Below are 21,686 nucleotides of genomic sequence, written 5' to 3'. Positions count from 1 at the left end.
CTCTGCCTGTAGCTACCTACAGCACGGTGTTGTCTTCAAGGAAAATTACTTAGGATCCATTTAGGATAGATGATTTTTTTTTTTTAATTTGGACATTAGAACAAATATTTTTGAACAGTCTTGACTCACCACCAAGAATTACATAAGGGACCATAGGGATTATCCCTCACCGCAATAGTCAATGAAGCTCATTTTTTCATGTGCTGATAAAAGTGAAGCATTTATCAGAGAGAAAAATTAGCTGAACGCTGCCAGACAGAGCAGACACATTATCAGTCAGATGGATTAACTCCTCCTGCTACTGTAAACTCCCTACATGTCCATTTAGCCCTCTGTAAAAAGAAATGTGCTTAAAGATTTAAAAGAGAAATGCAAATTGTTGAATTTTCTGTAATATGATACAAAACGTTCATATTGTAAAATAACACAAAGGTGTGCAATTTAAATATCGGCGCTGCTAAATAAGTAACCTTCGCATTTCTTTAAAATTTTATTCCAAAATCAGCATTAGAGCTGCTGCCACTGCTTCATTTGTATTTTGGCTCAGAAATGATCACTTACCTGCAGCCAGGTAGCCAAAGTTGTAGCCACGGTATCCATGGTAACAGTGTGGCCTATAGCAAATCCTTCTATAGTGACTGTATGGATAGTTTGCAGCAGAAGTCAAAGACACCACTGCTACAATGACCACCAAAATAAAAATCCAGCTTCCTGGTGACAAAGCCATGGCTTAGATTTAATAAATCAAAAACTATTTAAAACAAAAGGGGAAAAAAAGATTTTAGAAATGCCCAAAGATCTGTTGCAAAAGATCTACTGTCAACATTTTTGTTAAGGCTAATAAGTTTGTTTGTTGGCTGGCAATGGACGACCATGCTCCAGTAAAGACTGGTCTGAAATAACATGGTAAGTACTTCTTTTTCACTCTGTCTCCTGAATTTTCTTTCCCCCTCCCTCCATCTCCCTCTCTCTACTTCACCCTCCCAAACCTCGATGTCCATCACACCATAGATCCTCCTCTCCCTCCTTTTTCTCTTTCCCACTCTTTCCCACTTGTCCCCACATTTCACTATAAGGAGCACATCCAGTACTACATTAACTACATAGATAGATTTAGAAAAAAAAATCTGTATTTCACAAGCCAGGAGTGATTGATTTCTTTGCCTCATATTGCTCACTCAGCCACTGTGTTTTTACATTTCTTCAAAGAATATTGTGTGTGTAAAAAGGATTTATGAGCGCTCATAAGTCAGGTGTTGGAGAAGGAATGTGAATCGTCTAGAGGATGTGCTGACTAATATATTTTTCTTTTGATACTGACATGTATCAAAAAAGTCTGTCACCAAAGGAACGTCAGATTTGACGAGTGCCAGAAGTCAAATTCGGTATTTTCAATCCAAACATCTGAGAAAGGAATGCATCTCACTGGCTATTCAATAGCAGATCCATTGTGTTCTCTCTCATCTGATGCCAACACATACAAACACCGCAGCACGACCCCAACAGTGCTGTAAAGAAAAAGTGCAAAATCATCCTTATGATCAGAATCCCATCACCCATTGGAAGAGAAATGATACGAAGAGGCTTCTTTTATGACTTTTATAACTCCTCTTTTTAATAATTTATCCTTAAAGTCTTTGTGCAAGCATCTAAGAAGTGTGCAACATTGTACATTTATGCTAAACAAATATTAGAATCACTGGGACAATGAAGCCAGCCAGAAAAGAAAATAAGCCTGATTAAGTAAGGAGTATGCATAATAAGCCCAAAGCCTGTGAAAACAACTCACCAGAGTAAAAAGGAAATATGGATCGAGTACCAGCAAAGAGAAACTTGGCAACACCAAGGTGTTTTCCTTTAAAAATCATCTTTACAGTAAGCGCTCTGTTCTCTGGGTTAGCGTGGACATCTAGTACCTGCTGATTTTAGTTTGGGATTATTCTGGCGTGTGCTAAGTATTACTCTTCCAGTTTGTAATGGTCCGAGCTAAAAAGTTAATTTGACATGACGGCTAACGTGTTGACACTACGGCTCAACACTCAACATGACAACTGTTACTGTTGGCTCTCTCAGCACTGTTTGTGTCAGTCCTGCAGAGTCCTAACAAATAAATAAAAAGAAATTTGAGCATTTTGCTAACTGTTTAAAACGAGGTTCCCCAATGCACTAACGGGCTGGTTTACAATCCTACCCAGAGTGATTTATTCTTGAGGGCCATAGACTGTAAATAACAGATGGACATTGATACTCTGATGCCATCCACTGCTTCGAACTTTGCATTTTGGCAGTTACCATCTTCTTCTGTTAAAAAACAGACGTCATGAGTGGGTGTTGGATTTGCTGGAGAAAGAAATAATCCTGCATGTTTATATCTGGGTTATGAATCATACCCTGGTTTATTATCTATTTTTGTCTACTATAATTTATTAAATGATATCCTAGTATATTAAATGAGGCTTGTGACTCGCCTCCTTTAGGCCATTAGAAAGAATAGAGCCTTAAGGCAAGTCTGTTCCTACCAACAAGTTATGTCTCTCTTTCATATACAGTGCATGTGAAAAGCTAACTGAATTGATTTGTCTCTCATCTGGACTCCTGCGCCTCTGCAGCCCTCTGAGCTTCGGGCTGTCATCGAAATGAAAAGCAGATCACTTTCCACAGACAGTGCGAGACACACACAACTCTAGCTTCAATATCTAAAGCATCGAACATTGAAAGCTTCTAGCCAGTTTCTTTTACCTCTGTTAATACTCCTGTCAGTTACAGACAATTAGGGCATTAATGCTGAGGGTAGCTGTTTTTCTCCAGTACACACCGGTGGCAAAGACAGACAGCTATGAAAGCCAGCTGTGACAACGTTCACATCAGCTCTCCTAATAACCGTGACCTGGATCAGATCTCTCTCTGGTTCCTCCTGCAGCCGTAGCACCGAGCACTCCAGCGTCTCTCCTCTGGGCTTGGCTGGTACACACAGGATTCATTATTCTGATTAAAGCCCTTGCAGAGATTTCCTAACCAGAAACATCAAACTATCATGAAGTAAAAACAAATCTCATGGGAAAATATCAGTTTTGATGAAATACAGGGCAGAGATACTGGACTTCATGATAGATAGCTACAGTTTTCTATTTAACAGACACTGAGTCATGAAGAGCAGATGTCAAGATAATTTTATTATCTATGATGTGCAATGTAAAAATAGCTGGTACTGTGGTTCACTCAAATTGACAGATTGTTTTGGTATGAGGTGACATTTCCAAGTAGTATTAAACTAATAAATGGCAACGAATGTTCCCTTTACAAGGGATCATTTGTAATGTCAGAGTAACTCGTGCTTTTAGGCGTTATCTACACAGAGACAACTACAAGTTAAAAAAGAAAAAAACAGCTTCACAGCTGATTATTTTGAGAATATTTGTATCAGAAAACCAACCATATGACAATCAGAACCTCAATGTTTCCATCATAAATAATCTCATTTTTTATTTTCATATTTTTCATAATGTTTGTTTATGAGATGAAGTGTTACTGAGAGCACAGCTCTTTTCTGAACCCGATTCTTTTAGAAGTTTCCTCCTCCCCATCGTTGCCAACTTCTTGCTAATAGTGCCTTGAGGCAACTGTTGTTGTGATTTGCCGCTATAAAAATAAATAACTTCCAGGGTTAAAAAGCTTGCTCAAGGGCATCCCGTTGGAAGAAGTTCACTACTTCTTCTATCCTCCTGCCTGGAGCTAAAACCACCAACCTTTAGGTCACAAGACCAATTGTAGCCCATACAGACATTAAAGGGAAAGTCTTTGTCACCTACCCCAGGTAACTTTGCAATAGTATCCTTCACTGTCATTTAGTTCAATCAGTTGCCTTGACATTTAACTTCAAACCATTTAACTTGCCCACTTTGGGCCACCAGCAGTCATTTCTCTTGCCTGATGTCCCTGAATGTAACTGACTTCTTGTGGCCTCTGGTCATTCCCTTACTCTCCAGACCCACAGAGGCCATCATATAACTGTTTTAAGAGACTGAATCTGTTAAGGGGCATCCACACATTGTTACATATCACTTTGTTGCTGACACTTGGATACTAGTGTACTTTTCAGGCTACAGTTGCCTAGGTAACCTTCATCATTTCCTGTGTGGATGCCCTGTAATTATGATAATTTATGTGCCATTAATGCACTTAAAATGTGTCAAATTCCCAGAGCGCCATTTTGAAATTAAACACCACACTGACCTTGACATGTTTTTCCATCTTCGTTCAGTTTCTGTCCAGGAGGACACCTGCAGTAGAAACTTCCAATGGTGTTACAGCAGAGAGCTTCACAGCCTCCATTGGTCTCCTCACATTCATTCACATCTGACAGGGGAAAAATACGACAAAGCACTGATGAAATGTTTATTCCTCGCTTTTAATCTCCTTATTATTATTTACATGTGAACTAAAGTGAAACCTCTGAGAAAGAAGAACAAAGGATAGATCATGCTAAATGAAAAGGATGTACTGAAATAGTGTCTAAGATAAAACAGGGTTATGCTTCTTTGAGCATGAGAGACTCTCACTTCCTTTTCATGTTGTTCTATTGTGTTTTAAATGTCGTGCGCGAATAAACTTGGACGTGTCAAAAGTACTGAAGGGCCTGGAACTACAAGAAAATCGCTGTGGTAAACTCGGTGCCCTTTTTCCATCCTTCAGTTTGTTTCTTGGTACCAACTTGAAGGAAAATAGGGGAAAAAAAGAAGAAAAAAAGAAAAGAAAAGGTAGAATATATCCAGAAGAGAATCAAACTATAAACAGCGATTAATTAAGCGGAACAAATGGAAATATGAGGCAGTAACATGTTGCCCTCATTCACTCTTACCTGCAAACCTACTTCAACATGAACCAGAGTAAGGATTTGTCCTGTTCATGCAAAACATCCTGAACACTTCCACATAAGCTCACTGCTTTCCATTTCATTCCCAATCGTTAAACGTGCTGCCAAATCTGTCATCAACGACACAAGATAAAATCTTTCCCTGCAGTTCCCAAACTACCCATAATGACCAGGGTCAGATACAGGCGCTGACAGTCCAGCGTATCATAACTGAAGCAGCAGAGATTCCACATAATGAGGAGATGTTAAAATTGAGAATAAACAGATAAATGTGTAACAGATTATTCAGTTTACACCACAGTTTAAGGACACGGATGCGGATTCACTGCATTACTATTAAATTTAGTTCATATGGAACATTGTCAGCAGAGATCATGCTCGGAGCAAAGTTTTATACCTGATGACACTGGGTGTTTTACTTGCCATGCCAGCAGAAGGAATCTTGGACTGAAAACTGAAGACTATGGAAAAAATTAAGGGGGAACATTCACTTGGAAGTTGGCACCTTGTAAACTTTCTCCACGTTCATAAAAAGAGGAGAGTTACTGTACAGACTGACGACTACGAATGCAGAGAAAATTGCTTTATTAGAGCTTTTTTCCCCTTTACTAGCAAATCTTGCTCACGTCGCAGTGCCAGCGTCTAACCAGCTAATTATACCATTTCCCTCTCGGTTTACAACATCTGGAAATGTTCGGACTGAAAACAGCGAACTCTCTGTTGGCAGTGAGATGTCACCTTTAACATTAATACAATTTTATTACACAGTGAAACGTAATTTATAATCAGTTTATTACACCGATCCTTCTTTGAAGCAGTACAGCTAGAGACCTAATTTGTGATCCTTACCAATTTTTATATGGGACCTACATCACAAGAGCTTAAATTAATGGGTCTGGGTCCTGGGGTAAGAGAGAGTGCCCACCTTTTGCTACAGTTCATTTAGCCTGTAATATATGGACCGTGGAAAACAGCAGTCTCGATGCAGAAAAACAACCAGGCAACTTGACCTGAAGTCAAGGTCAGAACTGAGCACTGACGACCCCTCTCCATCCCCAGGCCACACACCTGTGGCAGCTTGAGCAGGGGTTTGAGCGGGGTCACTGTCACGCTCATCATTCTCCCTAGTCTTTCTGCCCAATAAGAGAGCAGGAATGTGGAACTTCAATGGGTCAGGAAGAAAATACACAAAGCAGCAGTGGAATACTGAATGTCTCCCCTGGCTCAGTAACATACCACATAGTCCTTATTTCTCCATCAGGATGGCAGTTTTAATGAGCGAGACTTTGGATGGGCTGCACACAGAAATGGAGCTTTAATTACATTTTAGGTATATAAATATTAAACACTGTATATATTTTCCTTTTGCAATGGAGAGTATTTGAAAACACAGTAGATAAAACAAACTCCAAAATCTCTATGATAGCGTTCATACTAAACCAGGGGTCCCCAACCCCAGTCCACGAGGGCCGGTGTCCCTGCAGGTTTTAGATCTCACCCTGGGTCAACACACCTGAATCACATGATTAGTTCATTACCAGGGCTCTGGAGAACTGAAGACATGTTGAGAAGGTAATTTATCCATTTAAATCAGCTGTGATGGATCAAGGACACATCTAAAACCTGCAGGGACACCGGCCCTCGTGGACTGGGATTGGGGACCCCTGTACTAAACTAAACTTAATCCAAAACTGCCACGTAAACCAGCCACAAAAGTTATCTCAGATTTTTAAACCTAATGACTACTGAGCTGAATATGGTGGCTGAAACAGAGGTTACAAACCTACTTTAACCTAGATGGGGGGTTGGTGATATATTTTTCCATTGCACTTTAACCCATCTATCAAACCGTCACCAGACTGAACCTCCAGCAGAGGTACCAGACACTGAAACAAGAGCTTTAAAGTAGGGAAGCGTTTAAAGATCAACGCCATCCCGTGAACATCAGATCACAGAGGTTTCTTCTGCGCCTCTGTGGTGGGGATGAGTGTGTGTGTTTTTTCCAAAATGAGATCAGATGCCTGGAACATAGCGGTGTGTCTGCAGCCCAACTTCTTCCCTCAGTCAAAGGGCAGCGCTCAGGGTTGAACCCATGTGGTCTCTCATGAGACGATTTCACCATATGGTAGATACCTAACTGTGTCAGTTATGCAGCACACACTTCTCTTAGAGATAAACCAATTATACGTCAATTTTAACATCACTGAATTTACACCAGAAATGATATGATAAAATAAAAATCATTGAGTTGATGGTAAAATCTCATCTTTGGATGTATTCAAGGAGTTAGATGAGACAATCACTTAGCTCAGTGTTGCACAACAAAAGATAACAGCAGCGTATGTCAATCATATCTTGTTCTTGGTTTAAAAAAATATATGCCTTTAATTATTTTATCCATAAAATGTTAAAAATGCCAATCACAATATGCTAAAGTGATGAGTTGAATATATAAAAAAAGGAAAAGGCACTGAGCTGCACAGACGCATCTAATATGCTTGATTTTTATTTCCTTTTCATCAAATTTGGTAGAATTACACTGAGAATTTTTACCACCAAGTTCTCCCCTCTTGCTGGTAGGGCATAGGCAAAGCACCTCATGCCTAAGTCACCCAGAGGACATCCTACTCAGTTGCCTGAGTCACCTAAACTAGATCTTTCAATATGGAGAAGTGACGGCTCTGAGCCCCTCACAAAAGACCAACCTCCTCATCCTGCCTCAAACAGAGAGTCCAGACACATGTCTGCCATTTTGACCAAAGTACAAATACTTGTTTTGCCAGAGGTTTTTCAAATGTCACTCAGTATTTCACCCAATCCTCTTGTCCAAGGCTTTTCTTACAGTTGTGGAGCTGTTACTGAGTAAAATTTGAGATATTCATTGGTGGAAACTGAAACAACGTACATCCTGAAAACAAAATACATCTAATTTACTACGGCTTACTTTCATATTAGCCCTCTAACAAAGACGTGCTGATCCAACTGCATGCTAATTTTGGAGGCTGTAGTTAGTGGTTCGGTATTTTATTGCAGTGTACTGAGAGCTTCCTGATGTTTATAGAAGAAGTGGGGCCACATTCCCCAAAACCAAGACCATCTCCTCTAACACCATGAAATAAAAAGCTCATAAATTATTACATTACCATTAAGGCGACGAGAGAAGAGACACTATTTTATCAAATACTTATTTTTAACTTATTTACTTCATCATGGACTAACTACACTGACTACAAGACACCCCGAGCATAGGAATGACTAATAGCATCATTAAAATTAATTTCAAGCAAACCCTGGAAATGGTTCTTACCTTCTAACCTCTTCAAGTATAAATAAAGGTGGAGTTTCTTCTCATTGTTCTCTGAAGTCAACACAGTCATTGCTACATCGCCATGAAAGACAAACTGAGCTGTTATGTCTTCTTGAATTCTAATAAAACACATCTTTGGAAATGTATGAAAACTATGTATTTCCTCACAGTGGACACTCTGTGCTAAAGCAACCTGTAAAGAATAAGAAAATAATGAAAGTTCCTCTAAAACTTTTTTTAATGCCTCTTCAGAAGGACATATCTCTTCTATGAAAGTTCAGCTGCAGCAGATCTTCGAGTTTACATTTTTGCGCTGTATTGTGTGACTTCCTCAGATAAAGATGACCACTGCTCCCAGTAGGTTGCGGCTCATGTCTTGCTGGGCTAGCTGTGCCAAAGAAAACCACCAGGCCTATAATATTATCTCGAGGGGGTCACGGGCTGGAAAAATTGCAGCATTCACTGAAGATCGGGGGGGGGGGGGGGACACTGTGGATATCACTAAGCTTTTTCCTTTTATGGCCCTGATCTAAAACCCTGCTGGTGTAGAAATGTGCTTTGCTAGTGTTCATTCTTCGCTGTATTCCCTACAGTCCTCACAGCTGCTTTCATTTACCAGGTGCCGCAAAGATGGGATTGGCTCGAGGTTGCATGAGATGCATTTGAGTCAGAAGTATCACTGAGACTGAGCTGCAAGGTGAATCACAGTTTACAACTGAGAAACTCACTGCCTATGAACTCACTGCCCACTTCACACTCTTCAAAATCATCCTCTCCTTTGACCTCCAGTTTAACCAATCGATAAAATGTTTATTGTAAAAAGGCTCATTCGGAAAGGCAGGAGCACAAACCTGAACTGGTGAAATGGGCTCAACAAAGCTCACAAAAATATCATCAAAGTTCGCATTTTATAAACACAGTAATTCCTTGGAATGCCAAGTTTAATCTCAAGAAGCAGGCAGTGTCATTCTGATGTTTAGTCCTTCGGTTCAGGTCTAAATAAATCAGTTAATAGATTTATAAAAGTCTGATATTTCATGCATATTTATAAATATTGCTGAGAAACTCTTCAGATGAGTCCTGCTGCCCAGATTTAATACAAAGCACGTTTAATATAAAAAATATCAGATGTAAAAAATAAAGAAACTCCACATACTTATGTGTCTTTCTTTCCTTCACCTCTGCAAGTCATCAGCTCAAGTTCAAAACCGCCCCCTACTGGTAGCCTTCTGCTACATCAGTAGCATCCAGGTGTGAAGCCATTTCTTAAGCTGACACGCTGCGATCCAGCTCTGCTCCTATTCATCCTGTAACTAAAACACAGCTGCTACAATTCACAGTCCAAGAAAACCGCACGCATCAAAGTGCCTGTTCTGATAAAACATCTTTCACTTTGGCGTGCCACACTGGCTTTTACCAGAAAAAAAGTGCATGCCCTATTAAACATTTTATAATTTCCACCCTTAGTCATATTTAATGCATTCTTAGTGCCAGTTTGAGGCACGGGTTTCTTCCCAAAGCCCTGTAATTGTGGCCAACGTGCTGCTGAGATTTTGTTAAGTGGCACTGGCAATAGGACGTGGTGTGGCTTTCCTTAATCCAGAGAAGTAAAAAAAACACCCTTTAATGAAAACCACACAACGACCTCTATGATGTGTATTTACTTCTATTGACAAACCGCTAACGTTTCCATGAAGTCATTTACAATCTGAATCAGGTCTTGAGTAGAAAGTTGTATCATGGAGGAAAGTGTAGTTAAAACCTTTTAAAGTACTTCTAAAATCTAAAAAGAAAAAAACATCCTCGTAACCAGGCAAGAACTAAAGTCAAAGTTTGCTTCAAGATGAATCATTCAACTTGTGGAGTGAACAGACTCTGTCCACTCTCTCTGGGCCCAAGCACAAAAAGCCTCTGAAAGTCATGAATAAATGCACCTCCAACACTGACCCTCCAGAGCACGACAGCACTTGGTTCCCAGTCAGTTCGCTATGGACACCGAGGAAAGAAAAGTTGCTAACTACTGTAAAAAAGAAGTATAAATGTTTATTGGTTGAAATAATTCTTGGTACCAGCTTAAAAAGAAATGACTTTTGTTGTCTTTACTTCTTTAAACAGCTCATAAAGTCAACAGTGGTGTTTTTCTCATGTTCTCATGTGAAAACAGATGATCAGAATGTAAATTCACTGCTTATCTGTCGACTCCAACAGTTGTGTTTTGTTGTTGTTCAGTTTCTGTCCAAAGGCATGTGTTGACAAGAGGAAGAGACAAGCAGCAGATAGCTACACTGACAGAATCACTGAGAGGCTGTCTGACTCTCAGGTCAAAAAACGAATCAAATGACTGTAGTCTGCAGCACTCTGTGTGCAGCTTATCACAGCATATGACTGCTGAGACCTGTTTCCTTTTCTTTTTTTAAATTCTTGCACATTTGACCACAAGAGAATTCTAAGCGATATCAAATAGACTAAATCCAGTGTTTACGTTTGTTTAGTGAACATTCTGCACTACTGAGTCCTAAACTCCTCTAATCCCTCTTTTGATGATCCATTTCACTGCACTGATAGGCAAGCTTTTAAATGTTTGTGCGTATAAATGTGCAAAGGTTTGAGTGAAGTGTTCCTAGTGTGTATTTATGTGTCAAGGGATGACTGAACTGCTTTGTTCCCAGACATAAACAGCTGAAGTGACATTAGTAAAAATCCCAAAATCATGCAATAGCCAGTCACCCCAAACTGAAGTGTTGCAACCTGATTTAGACAACCCCAATCTTCTTCCATAGTGCTGTTTCGACTAATGATCCGATGGAAGCTAACAGAGCGGAAAGCTCTGAGAGATGTCTGTCCGTTCAAAATAAAGATGTTAATTAAAGGTTTCTGGCATCTGTCACTCAGTCTTACTTTCAGTAAAAGTTACAGATAAAAGCAGAAGACTGCAGCTGCATGAAGCCACGCATGTCTCTGGATAACATTTTATGATGTACACAGCTGAACAAGAGGACTTTGAGGGATTGCCGTCTGACCCTTATGCACGTGCTCTCTCACCGCTCTACCTGTTAGGACCTGTCTTCTCAAGCTTTGACCCAGGAGTTTAGAGCGCCTGGGAAAGCACACTGAGGTCTGCAGGAATCCAAAAATTACTTGTTGTGGTTTCCAGCCTGTCTCCGTCTTGGCTGCACACACTACAAAGGTATGCACAGGGCATGAGTGCAGGGAAAGTCGCCCAGAGCCAAGTGCTTTCAGGGCAAAAGATGGCAGGTACGTGACAGGCTACCATGGTCAAGAGAAGGAATAAACACTGAAAACATTGACGTTTGGATCGATTGATGCACAGCTGTGACATTCTGCATAGGACATCTTGGTTGATTAATATGTGAGTCGACCAGCAAGCTGAGTAATGCTAATCTGAAATGACATATATGTTAAAGAACATGAATGAACAGCTCAAAACCTTTGTCATTAAGATCAGTGATTCATAGGCCTTTTTTGGTGTTGCGATTGTTTAAAATTGAAATGAAAATTGAAATAGATGTTAACATAAACAGGATGCATCATAGGGTCTGTTGGCTGTTTTAAAAAAAAGGTCAGCTTCTGAGTCAGCTCGCTCTGATCAGCTCTGAGGGCGACTCAGCTGTACGACCAGTCCACACATTAAAATTATGACAAATGCTAATAAACTAAACAGAGAACTGGATAAATCTTTCTCCATCGCACTTGCACCACCCTCTCACATATATTTTATAGCGTCTTTTCTTGTTTTGTGATTCCTATCGCTTTTTAAAGCTTCAACTTAGATAAAGAAAATCAAACTACAGTCTGATTTTTTTTTAAATACAGCCTTTGTATATGAAAGGGCCTTTTCTTCACATTTAACATGTGCTTTTCACACCTCAAGTAACATCAGCATGAATGGCAGCGCAGTGAAAGATAACACTGTTGGGTGAATGCTTGCTGAAGCTAAATGGCTTCCATATGAACACACAGCAGTGGAAATAATGTCACAGATGGAGGAAAAAACAGAGATTTGGTTCAAAATGTTGAATAAACAAGGAGCTGATAAGAAAAACAAAGGCCAAAAAAAGCAAAATGAGAAGAAGATATGAGAGTTCATCTGAATTAATAGGTAGCCCAGATCAGGAGAATCGGGGCACCGCTGGCAGATGAAAGGATCAGTCCACACTGATTACGCCTTTAACTCTGTTTTGCAAACTCTTGTCACTTCTGATTTACACAAACTAGATGCAGTCGGCCCCTGAGAGACCAGGAGCGACCTTTTATCAGGAATGCTGTAAAGACTCTAATGAGATGGGGTGGGAGCCCAGAATCTCGGACAATTATGGGAGATTAGGGTACCGTGCAGGATGCAATGGCAGGTAGGTAGGCAAAGATGTGCCCCTCCTCCTGACTGCACTCCCTCTCATTAGACATGTCTTTCAGGACTTCACAGGAACAGCGCTGTTCTCTCTCAGGGCTGAACGTAAATTTTTGGTTTTCAGTGTGGAACAGAAGACAGGACGTCCTCTTGTGTGAAAGAGAGACCAAACAACTGCTCTAACAGAAAAAAGAGCCGCCCTCTACTTTCAATATCATTGTTTTAATTTGCTTTGAGTCAGCTGCACTGTGTCTTTCTTATGTTGTGGTTTTGGTTTTATTTTTTATTTTTTCATTCCTGTTTCAACACACAGTCTGGTTGTCATAAGTGGTTCTTAAAATGGCAAAAATGTTCCGGTAAACGAAGTCCAGGCTAATCACAAAAATGCATCATGTGTGTCTGTGAGGGCAAAAAATGTTTGAGAAAGTTTTCTTCTTGAATTTTATAAATTCTCTATTGTTTACATCAATATTTATTACTGGATTTCTTTACCCAGTACTGTTGCCACCTGTGAGAAACCACTTGTGTTCATCTTTGCTATGCCTTTAAGTTATATCTAAAAAGAAAAAGCCAAACATTTGCTGGTTTTATTTTCTTAAACGTGCCAATATGTTTTTCTCATATATGTATAATTTAACCTTCAATAAAATTTGGTTTTGACTGTTAGGAAGACACAAAAAAATGGATGAAGGTTAAGAAACATGGCGACCATGCAGACCAAAGACTTAGCCATTATTTAACTTTAGCTACAGCTTCTAGAATAGATGCTTCTTAGACAGAAGAGACAACTGAGTTTGAGCTTGTGAGAGAAAGAGAAAAAGGTTAGAGAGGGGAAATGAGATGGATGTAAAGAGATAAAAGAACAAAGAGGTGAAAAATGTGTGAGAAAAATAAAAGCTTCTGCTGCTGTTTTCCTGAGCCTGTACTGCACAGCATCCCTCATTTGAGCCCATCTAGATTTCTCGCTATGTTGGTTGCTAACAAAGCTACAAGAACAAGATTAAACCTTCAAATGCTAAAAAACGTAAAACATGCCAGTGACTCTTATTGGTACATTTAAACTCCACTTTAGAGAGAAAGTGTTTCGTAAATTTTTTTAAAAAGAAGCAATAATAGCAAGATTATGCAACCACCTGACCTTGTTCAGTGTTTTTAAATCAGATCTGATTAACTTGTTTTAACCTTACGTTTGTGTTTTTGAGAAAAGAATGAAAGACATCACAACTCTCTCCAAGCAAAGTGAAAAAACAGACTTCAGCTTGTTCGGTCCTTTCAGCTGCAGCCTGTTAAACCCATCACAGAACAAAAGGGAAACCCTGCGAATGATTTAAACTGTCAGAGATTCCCTAGACTTTTACAATGCCATTGTCAGCTGTTTGACTTTTACAGCTTTCTTTTTTTTGTCCAACTAAAAAATGCTCTAAAACTAAAACGGTAAGATTATAAGCAGATAAAACAAATGTTATGAGTCCCTATATGAGATAACTCAAGGCTTTTGACCTCGTTTTGGAAGATGGACACACCAATCATAAGTGACAAACTGCTGCAGCTGGTCATCTCGCTACTTTATCTTCTGGTGGATTTACAGTCTTTCACGGTCGCACTGACCAAAATGAGGGATAATCGTATGAGTTATGGGCCATTGTTAAAGGGTTCCAACCGATCCATTCGTTCCCAGTTGTGATGCAGTTTGAGAGCAAGGGAACAAAAAATTAAGGTGCAATATTCCAGGAATCCCTTCTGTGATGAATTTGCCAAAAGCGAAAGAGGATTTTGCGCTAGTCATAACAATATTGTACTCAGTATTAAAGCATAACAAATTGTCAAAATGGCAGTACTACACCAAACAGTCTTTAGAGCTTTACTGTGAAATCTTACATTTTTCCTAAACTACCATGAACACTCTCTTCCTTTTCCTCCTGAACCATTTACCAGCTCACTGCACATCAAAAACATCTGCTGGGCCTTAGTTAAAGAAAGCCCAATCTATATTACGGCTAGTCAAACAATGGGATTATGTACTAAGTCGGTGTTTCGAGCATCTAAGCTATCTTATATCCAGACCATGGTGCACACATGACTTTCATTTTGGAGCACTTTGTCGCTTAAGCACTTAGCTAGCTCAGCATGGAGGTTTTGCAAATATTTTTCTTGATCCCAAGTAAAAACCATTCAATCATACCCACCATTCAGGGATTTATTTTTACAATGGGAAAGGTCTGAAGGCCTGCATACCGACAGCAGTGATCTCGTTACATTCCACAGTGCTCCTAAACACGAAGGGAAAAGATCAACTCTATGCAGAGACTTGTAGCACAAGAAAAAGACCAGTCAGCAAACGGTGACAAACAGTTACCCAACATTTTCAGGCATGGTGAGATACCGTGCAGCACTTCTGCTGTGAGTCCAGCTCAAGTTTAAAAGGGCACAAACTGCATCAACATGCTGGCTCGACCTTGGCTCTCTCTGCTCCCTCGCAGTCTCCAGCATAGAAGGACACCATAAAAGTCAGTGGTGTCACATAAATCAGATTGTTTAAAGACACAGTTACACTAATGATACTCTTCAACTTTGCACAGCAATGCCTTGCTGCATTCAAATGTAAAAACAAAACAAAACACGTGGTCAGTGACTAAAGCCCAGAAACAATTATAGACCTTCAACCAAACAGCCACTAATGTGGTTACTCACATCTGGGAGCCCTGAATAACAATCATTTAATCTCACTAAAGAGAAATACATCTTGGGTTTTTGAGAAAGAGATGCACTTTTATCAAAATTCAACAGACATGAACCAGGAATAGAATTCCTGTAGAAAAACGACATTTTTGTGCAGCAAGGGGAGGAGAACAAAACAGACAACTGGACTGTTGCCTATCTGGTTACAGTCTTTAAGGAAAGACCAGTAACAAAGTAGAATGGCTATGAGAAGAGGAACAATAGTACTGCAAAAAGAGCTAAATTTAAAATCTAAAGCTTGATGATGACAACAGATAAACTGTAGCTTATACTCAGTGTTGGGTAAGTTACTTTAAATTAGTAACTTAGTTACATTACTAGTTACTTCTATCAAAAGTAACTCAATTACTTCAAGTTACTCGTTACTTTCAGAGTAACTAGTTACTAGGGAAAGTAACTTTGGTTTTACTCAGAATTCTCTTGTTAATGTGTTGCTTCCGTAACTGGATACCCAGCAAGATTGCCGGTCTTCTAGCTTGCTTACTTGCCACAAGTGCACTGTGCCACCTACCAATAGAAAGGAAAAAATAATGTGCACATTTCCACAAGAGAAATCCCACACCTGATTCTATCCTAGCCTGCTTTTTACATCAAACACGAAAACTGCAGTCGTGGTGCTTGTACTCAGAACTCGGAAATTCTGCCTTCTGAATAGGAAGATGTAGGTAACACCAGACTGCAGATGAGCTGCATACAGGGCTGGACTGGGACAAAAAAATCGTCCTGGGCATTTTGACTAGAGACCGGCCCACCATTATAGGAAAAATCATAAAGCCTTTGAATGAAAATAAACACTGTTGTGACAGTGATGTACACTGTTCTGATGGTATATATGTATCAATCTATCAATTGTTTGTTGCAAGACTCAGATAATTATTTTTTTTAAAAGTGAGACATTTTAAATGAGAATAAGAAAGTATTTCTTTGTGCCCCCCCTTTCCCTTTTAATGCCCTACATGGACCCCTGGCAACACTTTGCTAGACCCGCCCCTGCACAGTTACCAGCTGTCAGCTGCTTAGAAAAGGATCCTGGTGTTATTAGTCTCTCAGAAACAGTTCATAACTTCCCTTCAACTCATTCATGTTAACTAAAAGGTAAACCTGTTTCTCCATCACCTGTTCAGCTCTGATGATTCAGTAAGGACATCTCCTGGTTTCATCTTCATGTTTCCCTCTCACCACATAACCAAACCGACATCATGACCAGCAGGTTTACAGCTGTGGCTCCAGCAAACATCAGCTGATACTAGAAATTAATATTAAATAAATTCTAACAACAGCTGATCAAGCTTAAAAGTGCTGCTGTTGTTTACCGCGACATCCGCTGGTTTCCTCTTTCTGGCGCAAAGTGAGCGATAAACAAACAAGAGAGAAAAGCCGATCAGCTGATCATTGATCAGTTTCATGATTGAAGTAGAAACAGGAGAGGGAGGGTGAGAGGATGAGAGAAGAAGAGGCAGCTGTGCGGCGTAAACACAGAATAACTCCAGCTTTGTGTCTTTTTCATTGTAGCTGAAGTCCGGGACAAACTGTTCCTTTTCACCTCAATACGAAACGCTTAATATTTTCTCTGAATACGAGACGATTCCGTTTTTTACGGGCGGTTGGCAACTCTAATAATTAACCTTATGAACAAAATAAAGTTCAACATCAGTATCATAGCACCCACCCAGCTGTATAGAAACTCCGTCATGCTAGCTAGCACGCAGTACGAAAAAGTCAGCATAACTAAAATAAACTCCACCTAAACTTGGTTCATATCTGACCCAGATGGACTGCAGGTTATAACTTCTTACCTGAAGTTCAGTTCACCTGACACTCTCGGACCAGCGGCCGCTTCGGGTCTCTCCTCCTGCCTCCCTTTTTCTTCATCCACTTGCTGGCTTCCACCACTTGCTAATATTATTGAATCTGTGGAAGCTCCGCGATAGCCACCACACAAGTAACGAATAACGAGCCTATCTAAATCCCAGTAACGAGTAACGCGTTCCTGGTTTTGGCATAATAACTAGTTACCGTGCTCGTTACCACAATAATAACGTAGTTACTGTAACGCGTTACTTAATAACGCGTTAGTCCCAACACTGCTTATACTTTACATGAAAACCAGATTCATGAATCCCTCTGAAGAGCTTCAGCTTCACACAAGGATGTCAAACTCATTTTACATCGTGGACCACATTCAGCCCACTTTGATCTTAAGTGGGCGAGCCCAGTGAAACTCATTTAGTCTTAATATGAGGAAAATAATTACAATTTCAACAGTACATTTAATTTTTTCTATATGATAAATGTGTAAAATTACAGAAAAGGCTATGATAGCCCAACGCATAGACATATTTTCAGTAGATCTTTCTATAGTAGGTAGTGAAAAACAGGAACTTTTCTGTTATCTAATTGTTTATCTATTACTTTACTTTGTTTAGTATGAATGGAAATTGGCGAGGTCTTTATCAATAGGAAAAGCAGTGAAACTTTCCAAACTACACTTAAATGTTCAAAATCTATGAACTCCTTCCCATTTTCCACAGGCTCTCAGTGGGCCAGACTGGAAGTTTTGCTGAGCCTGTTCTGGCCCCCGGGCCTTATGTTTTACACTTCTGACTTAACAAAAAGACAGTGAGAGATGGTCAGAAGCAGCAAGAAAGACATGAGCAGATAAACTGTATGGAGACCATATAACTTGTTAAAGAAAAGCCTGTATGTGATATGGTCTGAAGGTTTCTTCCTTCTATGATTTAAAGTTTCCACTCACGATCACATCCCTCTGAACTGCCAAGGTACCATGACTTATACTTTAAAAATGAAAAATATGACATTTTGGTTACCTTGTTATTTTTCTATTGTTCTTTCTTTAAATGCCAGAAGACACTTAAGACATTTTCTGCTTATAGCCCCTTGACCAGATGGCTTTAGTTCAAGTCTGTGTACATCACCAGCTGTGTGGAATTCAACAAGTGACCTTTAACAAGACTATAAATTCCAACAATAGCTCCAGGGTTGCTGCTCCGACCTTGAAACATGCGACCAAAAAACTTCACAAAGCCAGAACAAGATTAAAGGAACAGTAAAGGTAAGAAGACCTCTGCATTAAAACAAATGAGGATTTGACCCATTTGGTTTCCTCTCTGAAGTAAATGTCCTGCATTTAATGCAATACTGAGGGAAAATTACAAAAGCATTATCAGAAAAATTCAACTTTTAGTACATAAAAAGTACTGAGCATCAAATACAGATGCAGATATACAGCACAGCGTTATAGTAGGTAGATAATCCTAACAATGTATTTACTGCCAAAACATATAATAAAGTAAAAAAAGCTTCATGTTTTGCTATTTAATTTGACTGTGTAAAGTATTAAAATTGTACTCGATTACAGTAGAGTTGTTACTTTTCACCCCAGTTTATTATACAATCATGACCCATGTGATATGACATCACAAAATATCTCAGTGAAAGATTCAGAAAACTTGTGAAAAGCATACTCAGTGGAAAAATAATCAATTATGTCAGATAAGCTGATTAGAGTGAGCTTCTCAGTGTGTCCCCGTTGTATTTCAGCACCAGCCACTAGACTGTGGAGGACGCGTCATGCACCGAAAGTCCCCACAGAAATAGCTGACCTCATTATTTAGAGCTTTAATCAACTGTATAAGCCACACTAAAACCTAGGCGAGCTCTCTGACTGAAACAGACTCTGTTAGCAGTATTAGGCTGTATGTATTACTTTTTACAAAATCTCCTTGTTCTAACTGATCCCTTTGCTGTTCTATTAAAAGGAGAAAATAATTGTTATTTAACTTTACCCCGCTCTGAATGGATTACTCGAAGAAACTTGGAATGATTGACTGAAAGCATTTGGATTGACTGAAAGCTTAACATGGCAGTGGCTGAGAAAAGCATGCCTTAGAGCCTTAGAGAACAATGTTAACGATGATAGCTATCAGTACAGTACAGTTCTTCTTGAGTGATGTCTAGAACAAGCTGGTGCTTCTGGCATCGCAGTGACCACAAACTGAGGCAAGATATGAGCTTATGGCTCAGAACAAGGCCCTCCGAGGGCCGACGCAACAGCTGCCTGTGAGAAAATACACACAGTCACAGCAAGACTTCAGACACAAAACCCTGAGGCTTTCATTATTATATCTGGAGACTTTAACCATGCCACACTGGACTCTACTCTGGCTGCTTTTCACCAGTTTGTGAATTGTCCCACAAGGAGCAACAGGACAATTGACCTACTGTATGCTAATGTGAGAGATGCATACAGAGCCACCCCCCTCCCCCCACTAGGGAAGTCAGACCACAACCTGGTTTACCTACAGCCACAATACACACCCCTCGTCCAAAGGCAGCCGGTCACAACGCGCTCCATCCGGAGATGGACCCCAGAAAAGGAGGATGCTCTGAGGGACTGTTATGACACCACAGACTGGGATGTGCTCCTGAGCCCACATGGTGAGGACATAGAGGGGGCGACACACTGTCTTACAGACTACCTCAACTTTTGTGTGGACACGGTCGCCCCTGCTAAGACGGTACAGTGTTATCCTAATAACAAACCGTGGGTAACACAGGAAGTCAAAGCTGTCCTCAACATGAAGAAGAAGGCTTTCAGGAGCAAAGTGAAGGAGGAGATGAAGGCAGCACAGCGGGAGGTGAAACGCTGCCTGAGGGAAGCAAAGGACACCTACAGGAGGAAGGTGGAGCAGAAGTTGGAGAGGAACAATATGAGGGAGGTCTGGAATGGTGTGAAAACCATCACAGGCCACAACACCAAGAAAAGCACAGTGGGGGGGACTGTGGAGAAGGCAAACGAACTCAACAACTTCTTCAACAGGTTTGACCAGCCCACAACCCCCCCACCCTCACCTTCTCTACAGAGTCCAATCCCCACTCTCCTACCTCCCTCGCTTCCCCCCCTTCCTGACACCATGACACCCCCCTCCTCCAATCCCTCTCTCAGCAGCAAGACATCTCCCCCCCTCCCCTCCTCCCAAACATCTCCCAGTGTCACAGTGGATCAGGTCAGGAGACAACTGAGGAAGCTTCGCCCCAGAAAGGCAGCAGGCCCAGACAAGGTGTGTCCTAGGATGCTAAAGGCGTGTGCTGCTGAACTTGGGGAGCCGCTACAACGAGTCTTCAATCTCAGTCTGCGACTGGGGAGAGTGCCCGCCCTATGGAAGACATCCTGCATCGTCCCGGTCCCCAAAAAGAACCGGCCCAATGAGCTGAATGACTTCCGACCGGTGGCACTGACGTCACATCTTATGAAGACTCTAGAGCGGCTCTTCCTCAACCTCCTCCGACCACAGGTACAACATGCCCAGGACCCACTACAGTTTGCATACAAGGCGGGTGTCGGAGTGGAGGATGCCATCCTGTACCTCCTACACAGAGCCCACTCACACCTGGATGGGGGAAAAGGCACGGTCAGGATCCTGTTTCTTGACTTTTCCAGTGCCTTTAATACCATCCGGCCCTGTATGCTTCAAGAAAAACTGAACAGGATGGAGGTGGACCCCTGCCTGGTGGCTTGGATCTCCGACTACCTCACCGACAGACCACAGTACGTCAGGCTGAAGGACATCACGTCTGACACAGTGGTCAGCAGCACAGGAGCACCACAGGGAACTGTGCTGTCCCCTCTTCTCTTCACCCTGTACACCTCTGACTTCTGCTACAACTCTGAATTATGCCACATTCAGAAGTTTGCAGACGACACAGCCATCATGGGGTGTATCTGGGATGATCAGGAAGAGGAGTACAGAAGTCTGGTGAGGAACTTTGTCGCATGGAGTCACACAAACCACCTGCAACTCAACACCTCAAAGACTAAGGAACTGGTTGTGGACTTCGGGAGGTCCAGAGCAGGTCCACTGCCGGTTCAGATAGAGGGGGAGGAGGTGGAGGTGGTCAACAAGTACAAGTACCTCGGGCTGTGGGTGGACAATAAACTGGACTGGTCATGCAACACAGAGCACCTGTATAAAAAAGCCCAAAGCCGACTGTACTTCCTCAGGAGGCTGAGGTCTTTTAACATCTGCAGGAAGCTCCTGAGGATGTTTTACCAGTCGGTGGTTGCTGGAGTACTTTTCTATGCTGTGGTGTGCTGGGGGAGCAGCACAGCAAAGAAGGACTCATCCAGGCTGGAGAAACTGATCAGGAGGGCTAGCTCTGTGGTCGGCATGAAGCTGGACACTCTGGTGACAGTGGCAGAGAAAAGGACATTAAAGAAACTGATGGACATTATGGACAATGCCAGACATCCTCTGCACACGGCCATTAACAACCAGAAGAGTCTGTTCAGTGACAGGTTGCTTCTCCCAAAGACAAGAACTAACAGACTTAAAAACTCCTTTGTCCCACACGCCATCAGACTGTTTAACTCCTCTCTG

The 21,686-nt window shown here is 41.0% G+C and overlaps 1 protein-coding gene across 1 annotated transcript in view; it reads right to left on the bottom strand.

The window, feature by feature from the left end:
- Positions 1–21,686, bottom strand: part of megf6b (multiple EGF-like-domains 6b) — a 65,675-nt gene that overhangs the window by 27,691 nt on the left and 16,298 nt on the right. Inside the window, exon 5 of the mRNA XM_085353307.1 lies at positions 4,234–4,356. Within this exon, the coding sequence (XP_085209433.1) occupies positions 4,234–4,356 (123 nt within the window). The remainder of the gene's footprint in view (positions 1–4,233; positions 4,357–21,686) is intronic.

This window comes from Diplotaxodon limnothrissa, linkage group LG5 (genome assembly GCF_057381915.1).
Source record: "Diplotaxodon limnothrissa isolate DT_005_m linkage group LG5, D_limnothrissa_male_GT1.1, whole genome shotgun sequence".
NCBI classification, from domain to species: domain Eukaryota; kingdom Metazoa; phylum Chordata; class Actinopteri; order Cichliformes; family Cichlidae; genus Diplotaxodon; species Diplotaxodon limnothrissa.
The sequence above is the reverse complement of the archived record's forward strand: the minus strand, read 5'-3'. Positions and strand labels throughout refer to the sequence as shown.